Consider the following 22,625-nt stretch of genomic DNA (forward strand, 5'->3'; position numbering starts at 1 on the left):
AAAAAAAAAAAAAAAAAAAAAAAGTGGAGGAAATAAAAGTAGACTTATACTTTTTTGGCTTTACATTTGAACAGATGTTACCTAAAATCAAAATTCACTTCATGTTTGTCTAAAAAATATGTTTTTGCTAACTGCAGAGTAGTGCTGATCTGCAGAGTCCACCCTTCCTTTAAGCAATGAAGCAGCAACAGTCTTTTTACTGGGATTGTACTAGCATATGTTAATCAGCATTTTTGTCCTCAAAATCTTGGATATGCATCCTTGTTCCCTCTACGTTTTGCATTGTCACCCTGAAAAATAACTCAATTGCTTTTCTAAAACCTAGAACTGCTTCCATGCCTTGTTTCTGATGTCTCACCTTTCTCTTTTCCTTCTTTCAGTTACTTTTATGCTGGCCTCCCAGTGATGGTTCTGGGAGTTTTGTATCACCATTTTTCACTCTGTCTGATTCGCCTCCCTGGCTTTCTCCTTGAGACACATGAAAGAACACAGCGACCAAGAGTGTGAGCTCTTCTAGGAACTGATGCTAGCACACGCCAGACTGTACATGTGATGGAAACACAGTTATTTCCTTATGTTTCTTATCTAAGCCTCTTTCAATTTTAAAGCTCACTCATCATCTTCTCAATGCTGCATTACCCATGTGCCTGGGAAGGTAGGACTTCACTGCTGTAATCTCAACTTTTCTGCTTTTTCCATTGAATACAGCTTCATCCAGCAACAGCTTTGCACTTCYATTTGCAGTGTAGCTGTATTTGTTTGGGCTAAATAAGCTTGATTTTCTTCTTAACGTATCCAGAGATGAAAGTTGTCTGTTTATCCCCACAAACTTCAAGAACTGACATAGCCCGTAACAGTTCTTGTTCTTTCTAGGGATCTCTTTACCTGAAGCAGATGGTAAAGGAGAGGAGCCCTGCAGGGTGCTCTCCTTGAAGGAAGTAATTGTCTCTAGTGACCATTGGGCAAATGTCAGAATTTCTGACTCATAAGATACTTCCATATTAAAAAAAAAGGGGGGGGGGGAAGAAAACAATTGTTCTGATTTGGAGAAAACACAACTTTCCAGTGTTCCCTGCAGAATAGTAACAGTTGAAACTTTTGCCCAGAATTCTGAAATCAGCTGTAGAATTTTAAAATCCTATGTAGAATTTTAAAATCTTATTCGGAATCTTCATGAATATTTTAATTTGTATATTCTCCTATGTATCCTTAGATAGAAAAATCAAAAAATAATATAAATGCTAAAGAACTGTGAAATCTGCTTCTTTACATTAGGAATTCCAAAAATGCCTCTCTGATAGATAACTTAAATTCAGAAACATCATTCACTTCATGCTGAATACAGGAAACATCCTCCAACTAACATTAGCTCTACTCTGTTCTACAGAGCTGCAGATAATATCTTCTCATCCTTCTACCCATATTTTTGGAATATTGGAGAGAAATCAGAATATTTCAAATAGATTTGAAATGTTTTTTAGAAAAGCTTTTTGAAATGGGGATATAGCATATGTCTTATCATTATCATTCTCTAAAAATAAGAGGCCAAAATATACTTTGTACTGTGYGTATTCTAGTGTATAAATCTATCTAGAATGGCTAAGCCTGTTTCAGGGTGCACAGCTCAGCACATCAAACCAGCTGTTATGTATCTAGTAACCAGTGCTTACAAGTTCACGTCTTTGCAATGGTCTGTGTATRCTTCGAGCACACAATGTGACACAAACTTCTCGTTATTCAGCCTGAATTAACATCACTGAATTCATTTCAGTTATTTTGGCTTCATACTTGAGAAAGTGGGGATGAGACTTAGCCTAAAAGTATGATTTGCTATTGAGGAAATTTAATACATACAGTGCCCTAATGTACTGATCATTAATTGCAAAAACTGTTTTATAAYGATCATGTTTTCTTCTCAGAGATTCTGCAATAGCTGAAAATGTAGGTGTGCAAGATTGAGCTCACTAATGTACCCTGTGCTCCATCYGGAATGTGGTGTGCAGTGCAAACTCTCAGTCTACAAAAAGCATCATATTGGTATGAGGTCTTACAAGTTTTAAATTCTTGTTGTAAGTTGTAAATAAGCAATATTGTTACAAGATTTGACCCTGCTCCCCTAGGGGAAGAGCTTTGTTACCACTGTCAGGAGGAGCAGCAAAATCACATACTTGGATGAGCTGGTGTGTGGGGGGAAACAACTAGAACTGGAAATTCTGAAAGTTCTTGGTTCTTACTCAAGGCAAGTTTTTAAATCTTTTTAAGCTGAAGTGATGACCAAAATCAGTTTGTGTGGATAAAGTCTACATATTTCTGAATATCATCCAGTGCACATTTAAATCTTTCTTACTGACTCCAGGGRAAAAAAAATACAATAAACTAAGAGCTTTCAAACAGACAATAAATTAACTACTACAGTGGAAAAAAGACCAGCTAYAACATCAACAGAACCTAGCATTTGATTGCAGAGAGAGTTTGAGTCTAGATTAGAGAATGGTTCAACTGATAAAGCCAAGAGAATTAATGAAAGAAAAGATGGATTAGGACTAGACAGCTCCTGGAATAAACTGTAATAACTTATTAAAGTTAGCAATATAGGACAATACCTTTATCTGGCATAACTGCTACAGCAGCRCTGCAGATAACTGTGCTGCATGACTTTATACAGCACCAGAGGCGGTCTGTGACTTTACTCAGTCTGTTACATTCATATTCTAAGTGTAGTGTATTCTTTCAGTGCCGTAAGTTCTGTACAAAGGCAAGACTACGCTTCACAAAGTAGTTTATCCCCAAGTAATCCAGTAAATTAATTTTAATGGACACTTTACAATAAGGAATACTTTCAAGCAATATAACTTCTCTGATCCAGCTTCATCTTAAATGGTTTATTTTTATAATAACAAAGTGGAAAGCAATGAATTATACTGAGCTCTTCAGCATTTTCAGGTCTTTATTACAGCAAAAACTTTTAGGATACACGATGCATCCAATATCCAGAGCTGCTAGAAGTTGTTTGGGGCTAAGGGCCAAACCAAAGAGTTAAGTTGACTTCTCTCTTTCCTCACCAGCAACCCAGAAATTCTGCACCACCTTTTATCCTTCCCCTCTCTGGTATCCACTACTCAAGTTCCCTTTCCTTACACCCAAGTTCTTTCGATTTTCTTCTTGTTTCTCCAGGCTTATTATGACTGGTGGCTTGTACATGAATTTGCCTTGCTACCTTCCAGTTTCTTGATGACTGTGTTAACAGTGCTCAAGAAGGCTGGTTATTCCAGTAACTCTTTTTTTCAAATTTGAGGGAAAAAGTTAATGTGATAAAACAATAAATTATCATAATAAAGGGCAAGTGACCTTACAGAACAAATTCTGGCTTTTCTGCAAGCTTCAGAGCCTCATGCATGCCTGCAGCTGACAGTTTCCGGTTGATATTCCTATATCTGCATTGCAGTAGGTTGCGGTAAGTTGTCCTCAGGTCCCGATTGAAGAAGGCATATATAAAAGGGTTAATGAGAGAGTTTGCGTAACCCAACCATAGAAATGTTCTCTCTACCCACAGTGGGATACAGCTGCATGCTGTGCCACAGATGAAGGGCCTGGCAGTGGAGAGGAGGAAAAATGGCAGCCAGCACACAGTAAAAGCCCCAACAATAATTCCAAGGGTAGTGGCAGCTTTCTGTTCTCTTTTAAAGATGGAAATGTTTTTCCTGTCATGCTTAAGGAGTCGTGAAAAGTTAGCACATTCTTCAGATTCTTTGTGCAGTTTAACAACTCCATTCATAGATATTCCTTCCACTTCTTCTGGCCGGGGAAAACCAGCAAACTTGTGTTTCGCAGCGCTCCTCTTGGCAGCTTTGTAAATCCGGTAGTACATGAAAAGCATCACTGACATTGGAATGTAAAACGCAACCGCAGTGGAGTAAATTGTGTAGCCAAAGTCTTGACTGATCAAGCAAACCTTTTCATCGTTTACATTTTGGGCCCAACCGAAGAGTGGGGGTATGGTGATAGAGGCAGATAAGAGCCATACACACAGGATCATTTTGGCCATAAACTTTCCATTCTGCCTGACAGGATACGTAAGAGGTCTTGTTATTCCCAAGTACCTAGAACAATAACGTAGAGTTACTATGTAATGCTTCGGTTAACCAATAAAGCTATTTCATGTAGTTTGCCACAAAATTTAAGATGGCTGGCTAAAAATAGTTCAGCTTTTGATCATTAAGGAAAATCTGAAACCTAAGTTTTATTTGACTGTCTGATGAAGTCTTGGTATAGATGAGTGCTTACTCTACAAAGCATACTACCTTCTATACTGAGTTCACGCTTAAATTAAAACAAGTGGTTTCATTCATGTTACTTATTCAACAGTTACAAAGATCCCTGCTGCTAAACTGAGATGATAAGTTGTCTTTCTTACCTTCATGTTTCAGGCAGGAACAACAAACTGCAAACTTACGTCAAGAGTACTTACTCTGTCTCAGTGCTACCATAGTTCTTTTTATTATTGTTGAATTAGAAAGAAATGATACTTCTTCAACATTCAGCCTTTTATTGAATAAAGTAACAATCCATCACAGTGTCAGTTCAAGAGGACTGGGGAAAAAGTTTGGTTTTACCAAGAGTTAAGTTTAAAATGACAAATAAATGGAAACAGATAAGAAAAATGTTTATAGTGTGCCATGGTTTCGTGAAAAAAATGATGTCTGACAGCTTCTGCATCTTCTAAATTGCAAGAGCTTAAAATACACATTCTGCTCCAATAAGATGTTTATCACTATTGCCCTATATAGATGGACAGCAATATCCTAAGTTTGTGTTTTCTCTCAGCTACAGAAGATTTCTGCAGTTCCTCTCTAACTATGAGAAGGTTCTCTTAAGTGGAATGGATGACCTTTTTTTGAACAACTAACATTTCTATCCCCAAAATTGGATTCTGCTCAGCTGGAACGTATTTATAAATTCCCATTAGCTTCCTCAAATTCTTCTTTCCTTGTCCCCCCAAAAGAAAGAATTTTGAAGAAAAATCGGTGTCATTCACTTTGATGCTTTTAAAACAAATGTTTTTACTTCAGGCATCAAAGCAATGTTTTGGTTTCAAGGTGTACCTCTATTTAGGTAAAAAGTGAAGGTTTGGGAGAGCTATAAACAAGAAATACAGTAATGTGATTAAGAATAGTTTTGCCAGATATATGTGAATACTAAGCAAATCAAAATATCAGTATCTACCTAGCTCTGTAGAGTGCTGCATTGTTGATTTTACTGCAATGCAGTAAATTATGGCTAGTGCTACTGCTTTATATAAGAACCCAGGTATGTTACAGTTTTGGAAATAAAAAGATGCATCATTTCATGATCTGTTTTCTTGAGTCTCAACATCACCGATGTATTACTGATAGGGAAAATTCGATACAAGGACAGAACTGGTTTATTGTGCCCTCTTCTTGAAGCGTGCATGAGTCAATTACAGCAGTGCCTGCGGATGCTGTGAGCTAAAAATAGTTATTAAGATTGGCTGGRATTATAGCAGTATGATATGTGAGCATGGACCATGTTATCAAAAAAGGCTATGCCTTGTTCACCTCACCTTTTGCATTAGGATACAGTCAGGCGTTTGCTCCTGGAGGCCTAGGGCACAGTGTAGATTCCCCGGAGAACTCTATTATACGTGTCACTRGCCAAAACTGTTTGCACTGCTAATGAGCTGAGAGTTTTCCAAGGCTTTCCAAGATGTAAGAGAAGACAGTTAATGCTGGTAAGTTCCAGAGTTTAACTCTCTAATGGATAGATCACACTGCTTTAAGTAACGTAACTACAACAAGGGTAGTTACTACCTGCAGCCTTTCTGTGATAACAGTGGCATGTAGATGGTAAAATACAGTATCACACCCTTAAAACATGCGTGAGAATAGCATGATTAAGCTGTAAAAGAGTTAAATGTATCATTGATGTAAAAAGCTTACTTGCCACTTACAATGTGTTGTTTTAAAGAATCTTTCAAAAAAAGATCAGTCCATCTTGCTGAGCTATGTATTTTTCTAGCTATTACATATTTGGTTATTAAAAACAACATGATCATCAGGTGATCTTCCTTATGCAGCTAAAATGGTTAAATTAGATTTCTGTAAAAATCAGATCTGTGGGTTGCACACTCTGGATGCCTACTGGTGAATTCTGATGCATCAGGATGTAACAAAAAGAATTCATGAAAACAAGTATACTGAAAAGAATTAAAATTCATTAGTTTTACACTGACACCACTTTTTTGGAAGCTACCTGAGTTTCACAAAATGCTATTTGAAATTAAAATATATTAATTAACATAAAAATACACCAGCATGCTCTCTGCTTTAACCATTTTGCTAAATGTAGTATGCTAGGAGAAGAAGTCAGTAGATATAAATAAGGGAACCTTCGTTAACTTTTTATCTCCATAGATGAAATCCATTACCCTTGAAAAYTTAGTTGTAACTTCAAAATAATGTAAATCACTACTGTTGTCTAATACACTAGAGTGTGTCCAAGACTTAATGAATKCATGATTTTCTAAAGTATTATGTCAAACTCATCATAAAAATTTGCTTTTTAGTGCTTAATCTCTAATGATTACCTTCTGAAAATGACTAACGGTAAATCAGCTAAACGAACGTATCATTCCAAAAATATGTAACAGCTTGAGGCCTTACTGCCTCAAAGAGTTCAAAATAGGAACAGACAACATATACTAAACAGAAGGCAAAGGATGAGGAATAAAGGCAATTTCTTTTTAGATGAGAGCACATCCCCAGTTCTGGGCCAGCTGCTTGTAATTTCTTCTGTGTCTCCTCTTCCCCTTTCGAGGAATAGAAATCAACTACTATGCTGCAGCCTCGTTCAGGTCTGAGGTGCACACTGAGTTCCAGCTCTGCGGCGGAATAATTATCACCTGCCATTCACTTCCTGGAGTCCTGTTCGAATGCAGGAACAGAATGAAGAGCTCCTTCCTTGCTGGAGTGTGCTATCATCAGCTATTGTGAATAATCACCATTTGGCACATTTACCTGCTGAACACCAACAGTGGAAAAGGTAAATGAGTAAGCCTTCTTTTCCTTTCTCTTACTAAAAAAAATGGTTTCCTGAGCTCCAGTATTCTTTTCCAGTATTGCTACAGATAATAGTAACCCTATAAAAGAGCTCCTGGGAACACTTTTTCCCTCCTTTTATTTTTCCATTCTGTCTTTTTTGATATTGATGCATTACAGTGACCACAGAGAATAGTTTGTAACCCATAGGGCTAACATGGCCTCCATTGTCACTTGAACTATAGGTTATGTCGACATTTCTTATTACAGTGTGCTCAATATATTAAACGCTACAGCAACTGTTAGGCTATAACATATACGGAAAACAGTATATTACGGATGGAACAGGAATTCACAGACCCTGATTTCCATCTCTGGCATGTTATCCTTCTGTGACTCTTTGTATTACCTTTTCCCATTCATGTCTGTCTTAGCTATTTGCCTGTCATGATGGTTGTCAATGTTGCTGCTTGCACAGTACTTGTCAAACTGGAAACTGGACTGCCATGGTATGCCACTAAATGTTACTATATTACAAAATTTCAAAGGCTCAGTACAACTTTCTTTTAAATGTATTTATTTCATTCTCTAACCTAGAAAACTGTGCAAAGTAGTCTGTTTTATCTGCAATACCACAAAGTGAGTTCATATAGTCAGCCAGTTAGCACCAGAAAACTTTGCAGGATGAATTTCTCATCATCTTCATCTAACTAACTCTCCTTTTGTGACTGAAGTGATTAGTGGCTTCTATAGATGTAGAAGAAGATATCAATTCTTCCTCCAATCATACTTAAGAGAAAGCAGCAGTGCCAGACTCGGTGGCATTTAAGGCTAACCAAGCATGACATTTAATTTTTGTGGATTTAACCTGATTTTTCCAGTAGTAGTAAAGTTCTTTTCCTTTTTCTTCGTGTTTGTTCCTACCTAAGAAAGCTAAATATATCTGCAATATTTAGGCTGTAAAAACGGTGAAGTGTTTATAGCTACTTTGTGAACTTTGAAACCGGTCTAGTCTCCCCACCTTCTGAAATATCTAGAAAAGAAACTGTGGCAAACTGAGGATTAACATTACATCAAATTTGCAAAAGGAAAAAAAGATGCCCAATTTTGGTTTGTATGTCCAAAATCTTACTTTATCACCTGTTTTATTTGGCTAAAAAATAGGAAAAACAGGAAGAGGACTTGCTCTTCACTGTGAGTAAYGCCGCAGAGTAATACAAAATCTAACAGCGAACAGTTTTAAAAGTATTTTTGAGCCTCCTGCCAACCCACAGATAAATTTAATATAGTATGATGCAGGGATCACTCGCACTGTTTTTGAAGCACACACACGAAACACCTTTGTCACTAGTTTCAATGTACTTTGTAGATAGAATTCCATTTTAATTAATTCACATTTTTGTCAATATTTAAGTGACTTGTAACTTACTATTGCTCACCTGACCTATCAGAGGATCAATCAGAGGATTCCTCCAGAATCAGGTTAGCATCTTTCACTGTCTGGTTTTGCTTTTATGAAGCAGATTGTGTGACTAAAGAAAAAAACTGGAAAAATCGCAACAGAAATTATATAGATGCACAGTACAGCTATTTCTATAAGGGATATTGACATACCGTTCTGTTATCGCTTACAATTTGACTAGGAGCTGAGCTTGAAGTTTTTTCAGTCCTTCTATTTTCTTAAGAGTCATAAAACTTTTCTCTTAAAAACATACAAAAATTGCCTACCTCTTTGCTTTTGTGCTCTTTTTCTGGTACAACAGCTTCCTAGCTTCAGTTCTTTTCTGCTTGTATTTGTTTCTTTGCTAGCTCACAGCTAGAGAATCCTGTCTAATGATTTACCTGCAGTAATAACTTATTCTGAAGAATGACACTAATCTACTGATCTTCCTTTGGTGTCTGTGAGTCTCTCACAATCTTTCATAATTTTTCTGTTCAATTCAGTGCAGCATTAAGGAGATACGCAGTAAGAATAYGAGCATGAGGTCATTCCTGAAAGCTTTCTGACATTCAGAAACATTCTTCCTACTATAGTGATCTGCCTAGAATGATTTTTCCTTATACTTTGATACATTAAATAGTAAATGAAATGCAAAAATAACACGTTAAAAGAATGATCAAATCTAGTATTTCTGTTACAGCTGTATGAAAAACCCCTAATGCAAAAAGAATAAGGTATACAAAATGATCACCAAAATATTATTCCCATTACACAGCTAAGTAAATGAGACAGAAGTAAAGGGGTAGAAACACAAAAAACGCCTAAGTGCTGAGACCATTACAGTGCACGACTGTGGTGTTACAATGTAAAAAGTAACCTTGTTAATTATTGTGTGACAGTACTGTATGCAAGTCTTTCTGCAGTACAGATTGGCCTTATAATCACATTATGATACTCATAGATTTGTCAGGGAAGAGGAAGACACTTCCGCAGGAGTAAAATAAATACTTTTCTCCTTCTCAGAAATGGACCAATTTATTGATTTCATTGCATATATGGCTGATTTCACAGTATGTATTAGATCACTTTAAAACCTCCATGTTAATTGTTGTGCAACTTCGAATGAGACAACTGGACTACCAGACGATTGCTCAGTGGAAAAATTGTTTATTTGTTCAGTTATTTCTGTACTCTACCTAGCTAAACATTGCATCTTTCCTATTTAGTAAATTAGTATATAGTCCATGAAAAATCTCAGCACAGGGGCCAGATTCCAGATCTTAACTGCATTAGTTAGAAATGGTTAAACTTTCTGGTTTAACCAGAATGGTTCTTCCTTCTTAGTCAGCGTTGAATGCAGTAACATGAAAGATCTTAAATGTATGCTTTAGTATCTGCTGTTTCAGATGCTTGAAAAGAAAGACCTCTTATTTTTAAACATTTTCAAACCACATGGCTTTTTAATGAAGCCCATCTTTGTGGGTTTCTTCATATCTAGTCTCCTGCATATGGGTAGTTTGTTTGCTTACTCAGTGCAATAGGGTTAATTATATAGAGAATTTAAGYGTTTCCTTTTCCTACCCAACTCCTCGTTGACAGATAATATGCAACACTTCTCTGGAGGAGGATCTAGAGATGTACTGGGAGTCATATATGTTCATTCTTCTCTTATCAGGCTAGAGAACCTAAACCAGCAAGTGAACGGATGGGGGTGAAGGGTTAAGCCAATGGATGCTAGTAAGATACTGGAGGAGAAATGGCAAGCTCTATTCCTGTTTCAGTTTATTAAAGAAATTGGAGAGAAATGCTTTGGCACTGTAAGTCATGTTTAGCATGGTCCTTAACTCATGAGAGGTTAACATGTTTGGATCCTTACTCTCAAGCATTTCTATCTCCTGAGCAATAAGCTTCACTGTTGTTCTGGCAATTAAACTGTTTGTCAGAAGCTAGGTTAGCATGATCTCTTGCTGAATGCCTRTGTGATTAGAGAATCTAGAGCCTTTGATGATCCCTTTGCTCAGTTGCCCTGCTGTGAGGCAGAATGACTTTAAGCAAATGTGTGGTTTCCTGAAGCACCAGCTGAGATGAAATCCCTACTCTGTTCTATAGAGGCAGTTCCTGAGTAAAAGAGAACAGAGGAATGGAGAAAAGGAATCAATTTTGCAGATTAGGAACTGAAAAAAGAGACTAAAATCACATTGTCCTCTTTCAGGTTTCTCCCCATCTTACTTATCCCTTCCTTTGTGCCCAGAAGCATCCCCAAACCAATAAAGATTTCAGGTTCTTGCCAGAAAGTGTGTGTGGCACTTGTAACGTGTCCTTTTCCTGCCTTACTGCCTTCAGCTAGGGTTTTAGTTCTCAAACTCACAACATATTAACAAAGAACACATCTCTTTTCTCTACTGTATTCCCTCCCATGGTGTCCTTTGGCAAAGATGAGTGCTCATGATCCCAGTCAGCCTCTTAGTTTCAGCCAGGCCACAGGAGATGTGCCAGGAGACAACCACCAGACACGCCTCAGTGTTGGGACTGTCCTGTTCAATGCACACATTCAGGTAAGCTGTAACAAAGATGGCAATGTGTTTTCCTTCAGCTCTGTGCTCTACCAGACACCAGCACAAACATGCCTTAGGTGAGCAATGAGGCAGGCTGATGGTCTACAGGGCCTGTGTCTAGATCTCGACTAACATTTCTGCCTGCTATCTTCTCCTATGTGTATGCAGGTATATACACATAGGTCAGGTGACCCCTTGACATATGGCAGTAAGGTAGGTCCTAGAATTTAAGTGCAGCAAACAAGTTGAAAGCAGAGCAAGCTCTAGGAAGGCATTTGGAGAAGGTCCTGAAGGAGAGCACATGGAAGGATGTCTAGGTAGATGCAGCTGAGACAGTCTGGAGAGTCTCCCAGGACCAGAGGTGGAGATCCAGCTCTTGAGCCTGTTCTTAGCAGGAGACTAACAAAACGGTATAGGGATGGCCAGGTCAACTACAGCAAAACTGACAAATGTAGAAAAGCTCCCAAGTTCCTGGGTCCAGTTAAAGATTGCTTCCTAACATTTCACTGGCGTAAGACACGTTTCCTGTGCACCTTGGTTTTCACAGAAGAAGGCCTAAACACACAGGAAAGGACCTGCAGAGAGCTCTGGTCTGGGTAATGAGGGAATCTGAGTATCAGGTTTTTCCCAGAGCATACCAGGCTTTCAGCCTAAATGCAGTTTACTGACAAAAGAAGCCTATAAACCTTGATCACAGTCATCACAATACTAGGCTAATGCTTTAGTTGTATAACTAGGGTTTTTTCTGTGTTTCTTGAGTTAAGCTATGAGGTATCYTCAACTAAAATGTGTGGGGGTTTGATTTCAAAGTTATGAAAAAATGTCATTTAAAAAAAAAAGAAAAAAAACTCTTGTCAGACTCCTATAATGCAGAAATGGCTAAGGTGATTTTCTCCAACTTAACTATATGAGTCATGGTTGGGTTGACACTAAAAATCAGCTAAAAGGAATTATTTTGAAAGTTATAATGGCGTTTCAAAATGAAAGCCTCCTACAACTTTAACTAGAAAATCGTGACTGATGTCTTAGTACAATTAAGTAAGTGTTTCAGAAACTTCCATAGTATAAGCAATGAATGAAAAAAAAGTCACAGCCTGTTGCACTGATAATACCACTATATTAAAACAAAGTATCTTCAGGGAATAACTATTTAAATACGCTGACATATATGTCCCCTCTCTTCCTTCCTTGAATACAAACAATTTAAACATARTATCTACAGACAAAGCACTTAAGGAACAATAGCCTCTAGAATACTCCTTCTCCCCTTTCTTTCTCTTCCTGCCTCTGCAGAGACAGAAAATACTGGTAGTGAAAGGACTTGCTCCAAATTCTCCTCCTTGCTTCTCCCCAAGACTGACTTTGCAAAACCCCTGCTGCACCCCAGATAGTTATTATGGGTGAATCTCTACACCCAACTAACTAGTCTACTCAGGTGTTTTTGACTTTGGCCATAGCTGGATTTATCTGAAGACAGATCTGAATTTGTCAAAATCACAGAAAGACCTTGCTGTGGGTTGGGTGTGTAAATATTTTAAATGTTCATCTCAGGCTTAACCTTTTTGCCCAAGTTCAGCAGGGAAAAAGGATAGGGTATCTATGTTAGTATACAAAGGAAAATCTAAGACTACAGCAGGTTTATTTAAAAGTCTTATTTCTAACACTACAGGATGCACAAAGCATTTTGTATTGTTTTACAGTCTAGGTTTCTCTATGATATTAACTGTGGGAATGTCAGCCAGAGGTACATATTGCTCCTAGAAAGTGGGTACCTGGGGTTTTAGCTTCATTCCTTTCCTGAAAAATGTTTTTAAAATACTGTCATTAAGTTCAGTGTAAAACATACTTCTCACTAACACAATCCTCTCACAAAGGAACTTTCAATGAAAATAAGTCTGAGAGCAAGATTTGCTACCAAAGTAAAAATGAGAAATGGCAGCTTTAGAACTCTAACTGAGGTGCCAAACAACCAAAGTATCTAAGTTATTCTGTTTCATAAAAAATACAAGATGAAAAAGGATATTGCATCTCCTCAAAGATAAATGTGTTCTTGCTGACAAATTCAGATCAGTGATGCTGTACTTGTGAATAATCCCAATAGTAGCAAGCAAAGTAAAGAATTTCTGTAAGACTGAGTCAATAAAAAAACAATAGAAGGTAGGGAGTTTGTGGTGAATCTCCAGAGTATGAGCAATTCAGTCATCCTAGGTACAACTCTAGCACAATCCCTAGAAAGAGAATAAGTTATCTCTACTCAAAGCCACATAATGACAGGTATTTAGCAGTGTTGTGTGAAGGATGAACAGAGCCTTACTATGTTTCATGAAAGCTTTAAAACTGGCCTTCAATCTGAATTTTATGAAGGACAATTGCAAAGGATTTTTTTTTCTAATCCTAAATTGACTGAGTAAAAACATGGTGCGCTGAGTCTTATTTCTCCATGTAAGCAAATGAAATGTAACAGTTCATTCTGAAATAACCAAATGTGGACATCATCAGAAAAAAATGTATTAATTTCCAAACAGAAATTTTAGGAAAAATCATCTCAATCTCACAGACACTCAAAACACTCAAAAATACTTTGATAATAGAACATCTCACTCTGACCTACTACAATACCAATTGCGTTTTTAAAGATGCGCTCTCYGGAGTAGCTTGTCCTTTTCAGTATTGAAAGTGTGTCTCACTTCCTAACATGAATAGGTCCTATCACAGAAACTTCTGCAACAGGAACTTATCAGAAGAGAATAAGGTGATTCCTTCCCTGTAACCCAGCCAAACAGTTATTTATTTTCCTTTACTTGATATTTTGGCATTGTTGCATGCTTAGTATGTGGTAGAAAATGATGTTATATTTCATCCTCTTTCATATCAATGAATGTGAAGCCTACTGTACCTACCACAGCTCTTAGTCATACCTCATTTATTTCCTTACCACTTATTTTAAAAGAGAGATTTATTTACAATATGCTTATACTCTAGATCCCAAATTCTCCTTTCCTATGGTAGTCTTCCTGCCTGCTGTAATCTTCCTCAGAAAATATCCCATTCAGTAATGTTTTGGAATTTCATTCCAATAAATAAAATGATCAGAGCAAGCCCTCCTCTATAAACTAGAAATAAAACTTTTCTAGGAACGTAGTATTACCTTAGAGGTGATCACTCAGAATACTCAAACATCCAGCCCCCAATGCCTTTGAACTGAAGAAGGATAAAAGGGAGAAACATCTATTAATGAAAGAACAACTGCAGCAGAACCCAAAGAACAATGGATAAAACTGTGTGGTCAGCCCCTCACAGACACATAATTTCTCTCCTTTTCAAAATCGTATTTTTCTGCAGCTTATGATACCTTAAAATACAGAAAAAGCTCCAACATAATACTGACTGCTATCAATTCACAGGAGTGAAATCGTAGTACATTCAATATACAGAATAAGCGTTTTGCTTTTCTCCTTCTGAGAAAGGAGTTTATTTCTTCTTCTGGCTCTCTACTCCTGAGCCTTCCATACAGGAGAAGATTTGAGCACAGATTCAACTACCAGTTACCAAGAAATAATTATATATYCAGCTCTGGCTGTCAAAATGCCTTTAAGGTGCCTTTTCATGTTGCCCAGATTTTAGAGCTATGCCTTTACACTGTAATAGAAATAGGTACAGCTGATCACAGACCACCACCTTTTCCTCCAAAGTGGTGGATTCCAGATCTCTCTTTGCTGATACTACAGATGCTGCAACACACACGAATGTGGTGAAATAAGTGGGATCAGCAGAAGGCAGCCCCTCCTCTTGCCTCTCAGTGATTATGCCTTTGCTTTCCTCTGGAGCAAGTTGGCAGCTCTCAAGTTCTTCTGAGACGTGGTCGCATCAAACTACGTGCAGATAAAGACTAAAATACCCAAGGTTTGTTCCTGTGCTTACAGTTTCCAATAATCTCAGTTCTTATTGCCAAGCCAGTATCTTCAAATGTGTATCTGAATTTAGGAGCAGAACTTTGGCATCAGTGTGGGATGAATCACCACAGCTGAGTGCCTGCAGATCTTGGGGAGCTCACTGGGAACATTAAGTGTTTGAGACATTTGCTAAGATACTCCCTTCRTTTCAGTAGTGCATGAGCTTAATGTTAAGTGCCAGGTTTTGGAAATGTTAGGCATCCTGTTTGCATTATCTTCTTCATAGGCAAGCAGTCCACTGCACAATTTTAATTTGGGTGATTTTTGAAAAAAAATGAAGCTTATGTCCTGGAAATGACCAAACTCATTTAGCAAAAATAGCTTTTTAATATGGGACAATAGACTCCTGAGAGGCTGCAATTAGCATTGTTGATAAAACTGCTTGTGCCAAGAAGTAGATTTCCAGTTGCAGATTCTTAAGGCAAAAGGAAAGGTAAAAGGAAAATTAAAGTGCATAACAATGTAAAAAAGAAGTCTTCAGAATTGGAGTCGCATTATTTTTAGCATCAAAATATCTTACTAGACTACTGAAGAAAAGCTTCGCATCTTGTCAGCAGCTGTTTTGAGTCACAGGTATAAATATATCCATATAATTTTGTGGCCAGATAGCACACTAGGTCTTTGTTCAGGRATTCAGTATATCAAGTATTTGTTAAATGTCTACTTCTACAGCAAATAAACAAAATTTAGAAACCCACATAAAGAACTGTTTACAGAAAATTCTTCTGGCAAATGTTACTGTATATCTGAAATACTTGGTAACAATYACAACATGTTTTCATGGTTTGTATTGATAATAACAGTTATGTTGTAAATTATACAATAAGTTACTAGTGTATACTTCTGTTACATGTGCTCATTTCTTCCCTTTCCACCTTCTGATTTCTATGTTTATGGCCAATTTCTAAATAGCAGTTACTACAGTACATCTTCTAGACCAGTGTTCTTTGCTTTGCTTTGCAAGCCCCTAAACTAGTTCTAGTGTGGGAATAGCCCTCTAATACCATAACCAACTGGCAACAGTCCTTGTTTTTTTCACAGTTACCTTTTGTGTCCCTCTCCAGGGATCTGGAAACTATATGTTGAAATCCTTTGTCCCTAGTCTCTAGTGAATCTCTAAGAGCAAACAGGTAGAAACAATGTACTTAGAGAAAGCTCTGTATTATCTCTGTATTATCGGGGGCCTTATTTATCTCACAGCGGCAATAGGCCGCATCTCTCACTACAACTACTTTCAACATAGCCAGTGAAAATGGATGATTCATTCCATTCTTCAGTGAGAATAAGGATGGCACAACTGGATAAAAGAATATTGGGAGGCGATCTCAAGATATGTCTGCCTGAGTCTTCTCCATTAGTAAGCCCTCCCTGAAAGAACTGGAGAGTCTTCTACTCCAACAAGTCAGAATTTATTTAAATGAAAACTAGAAGTTTGATCTGTTTAAACAGAGAAAACTCATCACAACCAGAGAAGATGGAAGTAAAAAGATTTGTACACAACTCTCTACAACTTCTGTGCTCTTGCAGACAAGCCTTTGCTTCCAATTCTGTTTTTACTAAACTCTGTCAATTTTTGAGTTGCAGCAAACTCTGCCGAGTCTCTTCCAGTCTCTGGGAAGTTTTTCCATTACCCTTAAGACCTGGCTGTCTGCTGCTTGCTCCTGTCTTCAGATTCTCCTCCTTGTCACACCCTGCAGGACCAATCACACCCAGGGAAGGACGGTGTTACCCTTTCAGGTGGGCGCTACCTCTACTTCCCCCAGTCTCATTAAAGGAATATAAAAAATGGTAAACAAAAGTAAACAACAAACTTTCCCTGTAGTTTTATTTTTAACTAACATTTCCCTGAGCTAAAAAAGCTTGGCTTTGAGTTTTTGACAGCACATTTCCTTGACATATCTCAGGAAAAAAGTTTGCTGCCAGCTTTTTCATCAAGATACAATGTACCTCTAAGAATAGACTTCACCCTGGTTTCTCATTACTTTAAAAAAAGCTGTTTTCATAATGACCCTCCTTGCTTTTTCTTTTTTTAGCCAAATTATGACCATACTGCAGTGGAATAACTATACAAGCCCCCTCCTTGGCCTTTCTCCTTGGCCCGGACAAGCACAAAAAGCTCAGCACAAATTTGATTTCCCTGCAGGTATCAGTTCTTTATGTTAACTGCAATAGCACTATCAGGATTTTCATTCTTGTCTGTATACTAGCCAAAGAACTTGTTTATTGATAAGATAAAGATATCTGATCTGTATGCATGCTAATATTTATGCCTCACCCATATGTGAAAAATAGGTATCAGACAATCTAGATGCTCTGTATAAAGCCTTGTGAATAAATGGATAGTTATAACAAAATCAAAGCCGCTGCACACTCTTTTCTTAATTCTATTATATTAGTTCAAACAAAATAGAGAGAAGCTCTCCCCAGATGCCTATATATGCCTGTATGCACACATCCCCTACTGAAGTCATGTGTGTTGTGGCAAGTAAGCTATGAAAACTCTTGTACCTTTAACTTGATAATTGAAGATTTCTACCCTGATCTTCGCATAGAGACCAGTTCTGTGCATGCATATCCTTAATCTTGGCAAACGATTCCAAATTATTAAGTTGTTTTTCATTTTCCATTATTAATTATAGCCAAAAGAGTCAACCTTTGGATTTCAGGGGGGAAAAAAAGGATGTAATAATATTCACAAATGCATTTCACAGGAGTCTATGATCACAGAGACTGAAAGGTAGATGTCTTATGTGTTTGGTTGACAAAATAGTATCTTTTTGCCAAAATCCAGCATATGTTATAGAAGAGCTATAACATATGATGTCTATTATGAGAACAAATAYTTGCCTCAGGTTTGTGATCTAGCTCCAATCTAGCTTGAATTAAGCTGGCAGAGCCAATGTGCATTCTTAGCATTTCTAGCTGACTTGGTGCTCAAACTGTTTCAGGAGCTTGCTGACTTTCACTTTGGGCCATATCTTGTTCTGTCTCTCTAGAAGCACGGTTTAGATTTKAAGCATACCCACGGCATTACCAGCAGCAACCTGTCCACAAAATTCTGCAATGATATTATGAAAAATCAAGCACAACAGTAGATATCGAACAAGGGAACTATGCCCATTTTAGCAAAAGTAGAACTAAATCAGTGCTTAGCAGGATGAATGACTAGAACTTTTACTTTGCCAAAATCTTGGCAAATTAAAACCCATAGCAAGAAGAAATTGAACAAGAATGCTGGAATAACTTTGACAAGAAAAATCCCCAATTTGCTCCTCCAAGAAGATAAAAGAAACTRAATATTCTCTGCTGGTTGTGAAACAGGTCTCTCAAACCTGAGTGAGAGAAAGAACTAATGGGCAAGTTGAACTGAACTGGTTCATGTATCCTAATCACCATTCCAGTGAAAATGGAATGTGAAGAAAGGCCTGAGAAACGTCAATCAGTTATTAATTAAGATTTGTGACAAAATACAAATTAGCAATCTGTGCTGTCACTGCTACTACAGCAGGTAAAAATGGAGGCTGTCCACACTCACATCATATGTGTATCTCAAATGTTGGTACATAAAACCATACAGAATTTGATTATTCACACTTATCTCAAACACAGTTACACAAAAGTRTAAGACAAATAAATCACTAACTGGGATCTTGTCAGACAATCTTAAAGGAACAAATACGAAATTACAAAAATCCTTTCTCTCCACTACAAAGAGAAATCTCATTCTAATTTTTTTTTAAATCAACATTGCAAAATTAAAAATTCTATTTAAGTTTGACTACACCCATGTTTCTTATATAACATTGCACAAAAAGCCCTTTTTCCTAATATGCTAACATGGATATCCAAATGTTGCAAACTTTGGTAAAAGAAATTAATCAAAAAAAATGTTACCAGCCCCAAAGGCTATTTTACAGTCTTAAGAACAGGAACTGGTCTGTATCACTAAAAGATCTCCACAACCACAAAAACAGGCAAGTTCAGTCAGACCTCCTCCTCCCAGATAGCTTTCATGCAGTTGTCAGCAAGCCATTTCAATGTATGCTATAAATAAATCCACTATGCAAAACAATTTACAAATATAAACACTATAGTGATGAATACTGCTTAAAGATCAATTAAAGAACAAAGTGCACTTTTAAGTCTTTCAAAGTAATGAAATTTTCAACTGATCCTTGACTCCAGCACAAGCACATCAAAATAAGATCTTATTTGCTCTATCCAAATACTTCTAAGCCCTTCAGCCTGAGTTGTCTAGCATATKTAAGAATTTCTAAAGTGAATATGGCTAAAATGGTTAGAAAAAAAACACTTCTAATCTGCTGAAACAGTGCTAGCATTACAAATGGTATTTTCTGCACCATATTACCTCAGCGCCAGGACATGTTTTACTACTGGAGTCTTTTGGAAAGGAAACTCAACCCTTATAGTAAGAGTTTGCTCAAAATTTTTCATCTGCATTTTCTATTTTTAGTATACATAGGAGTACATATATTATGAATAAATCCTATAAAAGTAACTGGCTATCCAGTGTAACAGGAAAAACTAAAAGCTGTAAGCCCTCCCACTGAAACAAACTGATCTACCCTTAAAAAAAAGAACTGGTCATTCAGAAAAAAAATGCCATGATCATTGCTTTATGATATTCATACTTTGTCAACTCAGATATTAGAATTTGTAATTACATTTTTCAAATCTTTGCTATAAGAAAAAGGGCATCTTGGCAGACTCAACTGTTTCTCCAGTTTTTTTTTATATCCATATAAGAACTAAAACGGCTTGTTCTTTCTTCAGATTTCCAAATCTACACAGGAAGGGCCAATCTTTATGTGATATACTGAGAGAAAAAAAAAGAAGTGTTCATAGCTGAAAGACAGATCTACATGTACAATACCAGCTGCAGATGAAATGGGATGTTCTATCTCTAAATTTGTCACAAATGTTTCTGATAAAATGTTTCAAGTTCAAAAACAGTATTAAAAAAACCAAGATTGCATTCCTTTAAAGAAATAAAACAATCCTCTTTCATAATTTAGAGGCTTTTTATAAATAAGTCTTAATCATTCCAGAAAGGTTAAGGAACATTCCTTGTGAAATTTCTATTCCTTCAGAAGGTTGTAAAAGTGTATTACCAGCAAGATAGTAGTCTTCTTTCAACCACTGCACAGTGACTACAAATGGTTTCATGTTTCATTCTCTAATATGCATTCAGTTCAAGAAAAATTCACTAGGAAAATATAGTTTGATATAAATGTACACAAATTACTCTGTGCTGTCCTTCCAAGATGATGTGTATTGCATTTATGTAATTTATATTAGGAGATATTTCTGAAAGACACCTTCAAAAACTGAGTGTTTCTAGGGAGTTATATTCTTTCTGTGCATCCTGGAGGAAATCCAATCTGTTTGCACTCAGGGAAAATCTTTTTTGTGACCTTGAAAGGAAAAATTCACTTTCTAAATGTCTTCAGAATGCCACATATTATTTAAAAGCACTAACAGCTCTGAGATAGCTGTGGAATTCATTTTTTTATTTAGCAAAATATTCTTCCTTTTAAGATCAAAGTATAGTATAGATAATGGAATATTTCCCAGACAGCTGCTCTTTTCTGCATTTGTAAAAGAATCAAGTTGTAATTCTGGCCAAGCAGTTCAAATTTTCTTTTAGTTTTCAAAGTGGATGTTTATGGAAAGTAATATTCCCTCACCTCTGACTAGCAGACTCCTTTGAAATATCTGGATGGAACCCCAAGAAAAAGAGACCCCCAGATCATTTCTGAAAACTCATCCAATGCTAAATCCTGGTAGGAGCAAACAGAAAATAGTTTCAAATGTGAAATAAAAAAGTAACAAGCTAATTTCAAGGAAAGGCATTCATGTTATGTTGTGTAACTGCAAATCTCCCATTACTGATTCAACTATAACTCCCCATTCACACATATCTTCGAACATAACCAATTACAGCCATCTTTTCTACTATCACTTGTAGATTATCCTGCATCTCCATGCACTATGACTCCCTTTTAGCAACACTACTTAAATATAGCCAGTATCTAATAACAGAATAATCAATTTACAGATTTTTCTATAGCATCTTTTAGCTTCCCCAATTTTTTTCAGCTTCTAACATGCCAGCACAAGACACCTACCAAACTTTATGTCTTAGGCCTGTTCGCACAGCAGAATGACTCATCTTCCACTTGCTGTGGTGGTAGAAGGACCTTATTCCTCGTTCCGCTAGTGTTTACAAAGCAGCCCATCTATTTGTCAGATTATCTTTTATTTGCTACATCCCATTCTTACTCACTGTGTATCTGCTAGTCTAGTCATTAAGAACAATGACCGTGCAAAGACGTAACAAACAAGTTACAATTTTAATAACTACATCTCTTCTAGTCTACATGACGTAAGAAAAGGTAAATAAAGATGTCACATAAATCAGTGTGATCATATTAGTACAGCATAACAGTCTTGCTTCATTTACTCTTCAGGAGATGGCTTTCAGTGAGAGATAGACATTGCACTATGTTAAATTACTTTAAAATGTACTCAAATCCCAAATCAGTTCCTTCATCTCGGTATCTTGGAGAAAGAATTAGTGTCATGTCYCTTTTAAATGTAAATAAAACAGAGATTGAAGAAGTGTTCAGTAACAAATTCTCTGCAAAAACAGATCAGAACAACTCAAAGGAAGAATGTTAAGTTGACTAAACTAGAAAAACTACATGCAAAGGAGTAAAAATATCTGTTTTTTCCATATTAGTGTGACATTGCTGTTGGTATTTTCAGTCATCTGGACAGTAAGTTATTTACAGATTTAGAAAGAGTACATTAGTTTATGGATTTAGCAATAGAAAGAATAGCTCTTCTAGTGTTAGTGTTTAGGAACAAGCTGCCATATTGATCACAAAACTTTCTTCCACAATATAGACCTTAATTTCAGTAACTCCATCACACACTTTTTCTACAATTTCTCTAAGATTTTTCTTGATCCTTCAGTTATCTCTGTGTAAATAGAAGCCTCCAGTGACATTATAAGCTCTACTGTTTGTGGCACCAGGACCTAAACTCTGCAAAGCTATGAAGGAACCTACCTCACAGGAAATTCGGAAACTCACTACCTACAGACTCTATTTAAGAAAATCCTTATATATCAGTGCTTTTGTATTCTACACACTTCTCATATCAAGGATGAAGGTTCCCTAAATAAAGAATAAAATGGGGTACCTAGAAATGAGGATCCACAAAACTCATATTCCTAGAACGGAAAGAAAGACCAGCTGGTGCTAGCCTCTAAGAGCTAGAAGGACAAGAGTAAATCTGAGTCATCTACAGTAATGACAATACTCCTATAGTATGATACAGATCACATATAGTGAATACAATATCTTGAGGGACACTGCAGGTGGGTACCTATATTTATTCTAGATCCAGAATATATTATATAAAATATTTTTGATGGTATCTGCCTATATGTATATATTCTATAAATATTTTGTGAAGGAAYGGAGCAGGGCTGGCAGACCAGACTGCAGCCTTTTCCACCATAGCCTAAATGCTTAGGAAAAACTTCCAWACCAAATGGAAAGCCATGCAGGGCTCTTCAGTGCCACTAAGTTTA

General features: G+C 36.9%; 1 protein-coding gene across 2 annotated transcripts in view; it reads right to left on the bottom strand.

Moving 5' to 3' along the window:
* HTR7 (5-hydroxytryptamine receptor 7) overlaps window positions 1-22,625 on the bottom strand; it is a 34,750-nt gene that overhangs the window by 6,199 nt on the left and 5,926 nt on the right. Inside the window, exon 2 of one of the 2 annotated variants that reach the window (XM_085324762.1) lies at window positions 3,354-4,100. In XM_085324762.1, coding sequence (XP_085180888.1) covers window positions 3,354-4,100 — 747 coding nt within the window. Of the gene's footprint in view, window positions 1-2,877; window positions 4,101-22,625 lie in introns of those variants that run through there. The other variant, XM_085324763.1, reaches the window with a different exon arrangement.

The sequence above is a fragment of the Rhea americana genome, unplaced genomic scaffold, assembly GCF_003343005.1.
Source record: "Rhea americana isolate MKP2758 unplaced genomic scaffold, rheAme1 scaffold_93, whole genome shotgun sequence".
NCBI classification, from domain to species: domain Eukaryota; kingdom Metazoa; phylum Chordata; class Aves; order Rheiformes; family Rheidae; genus Rhea; species Rhea americana.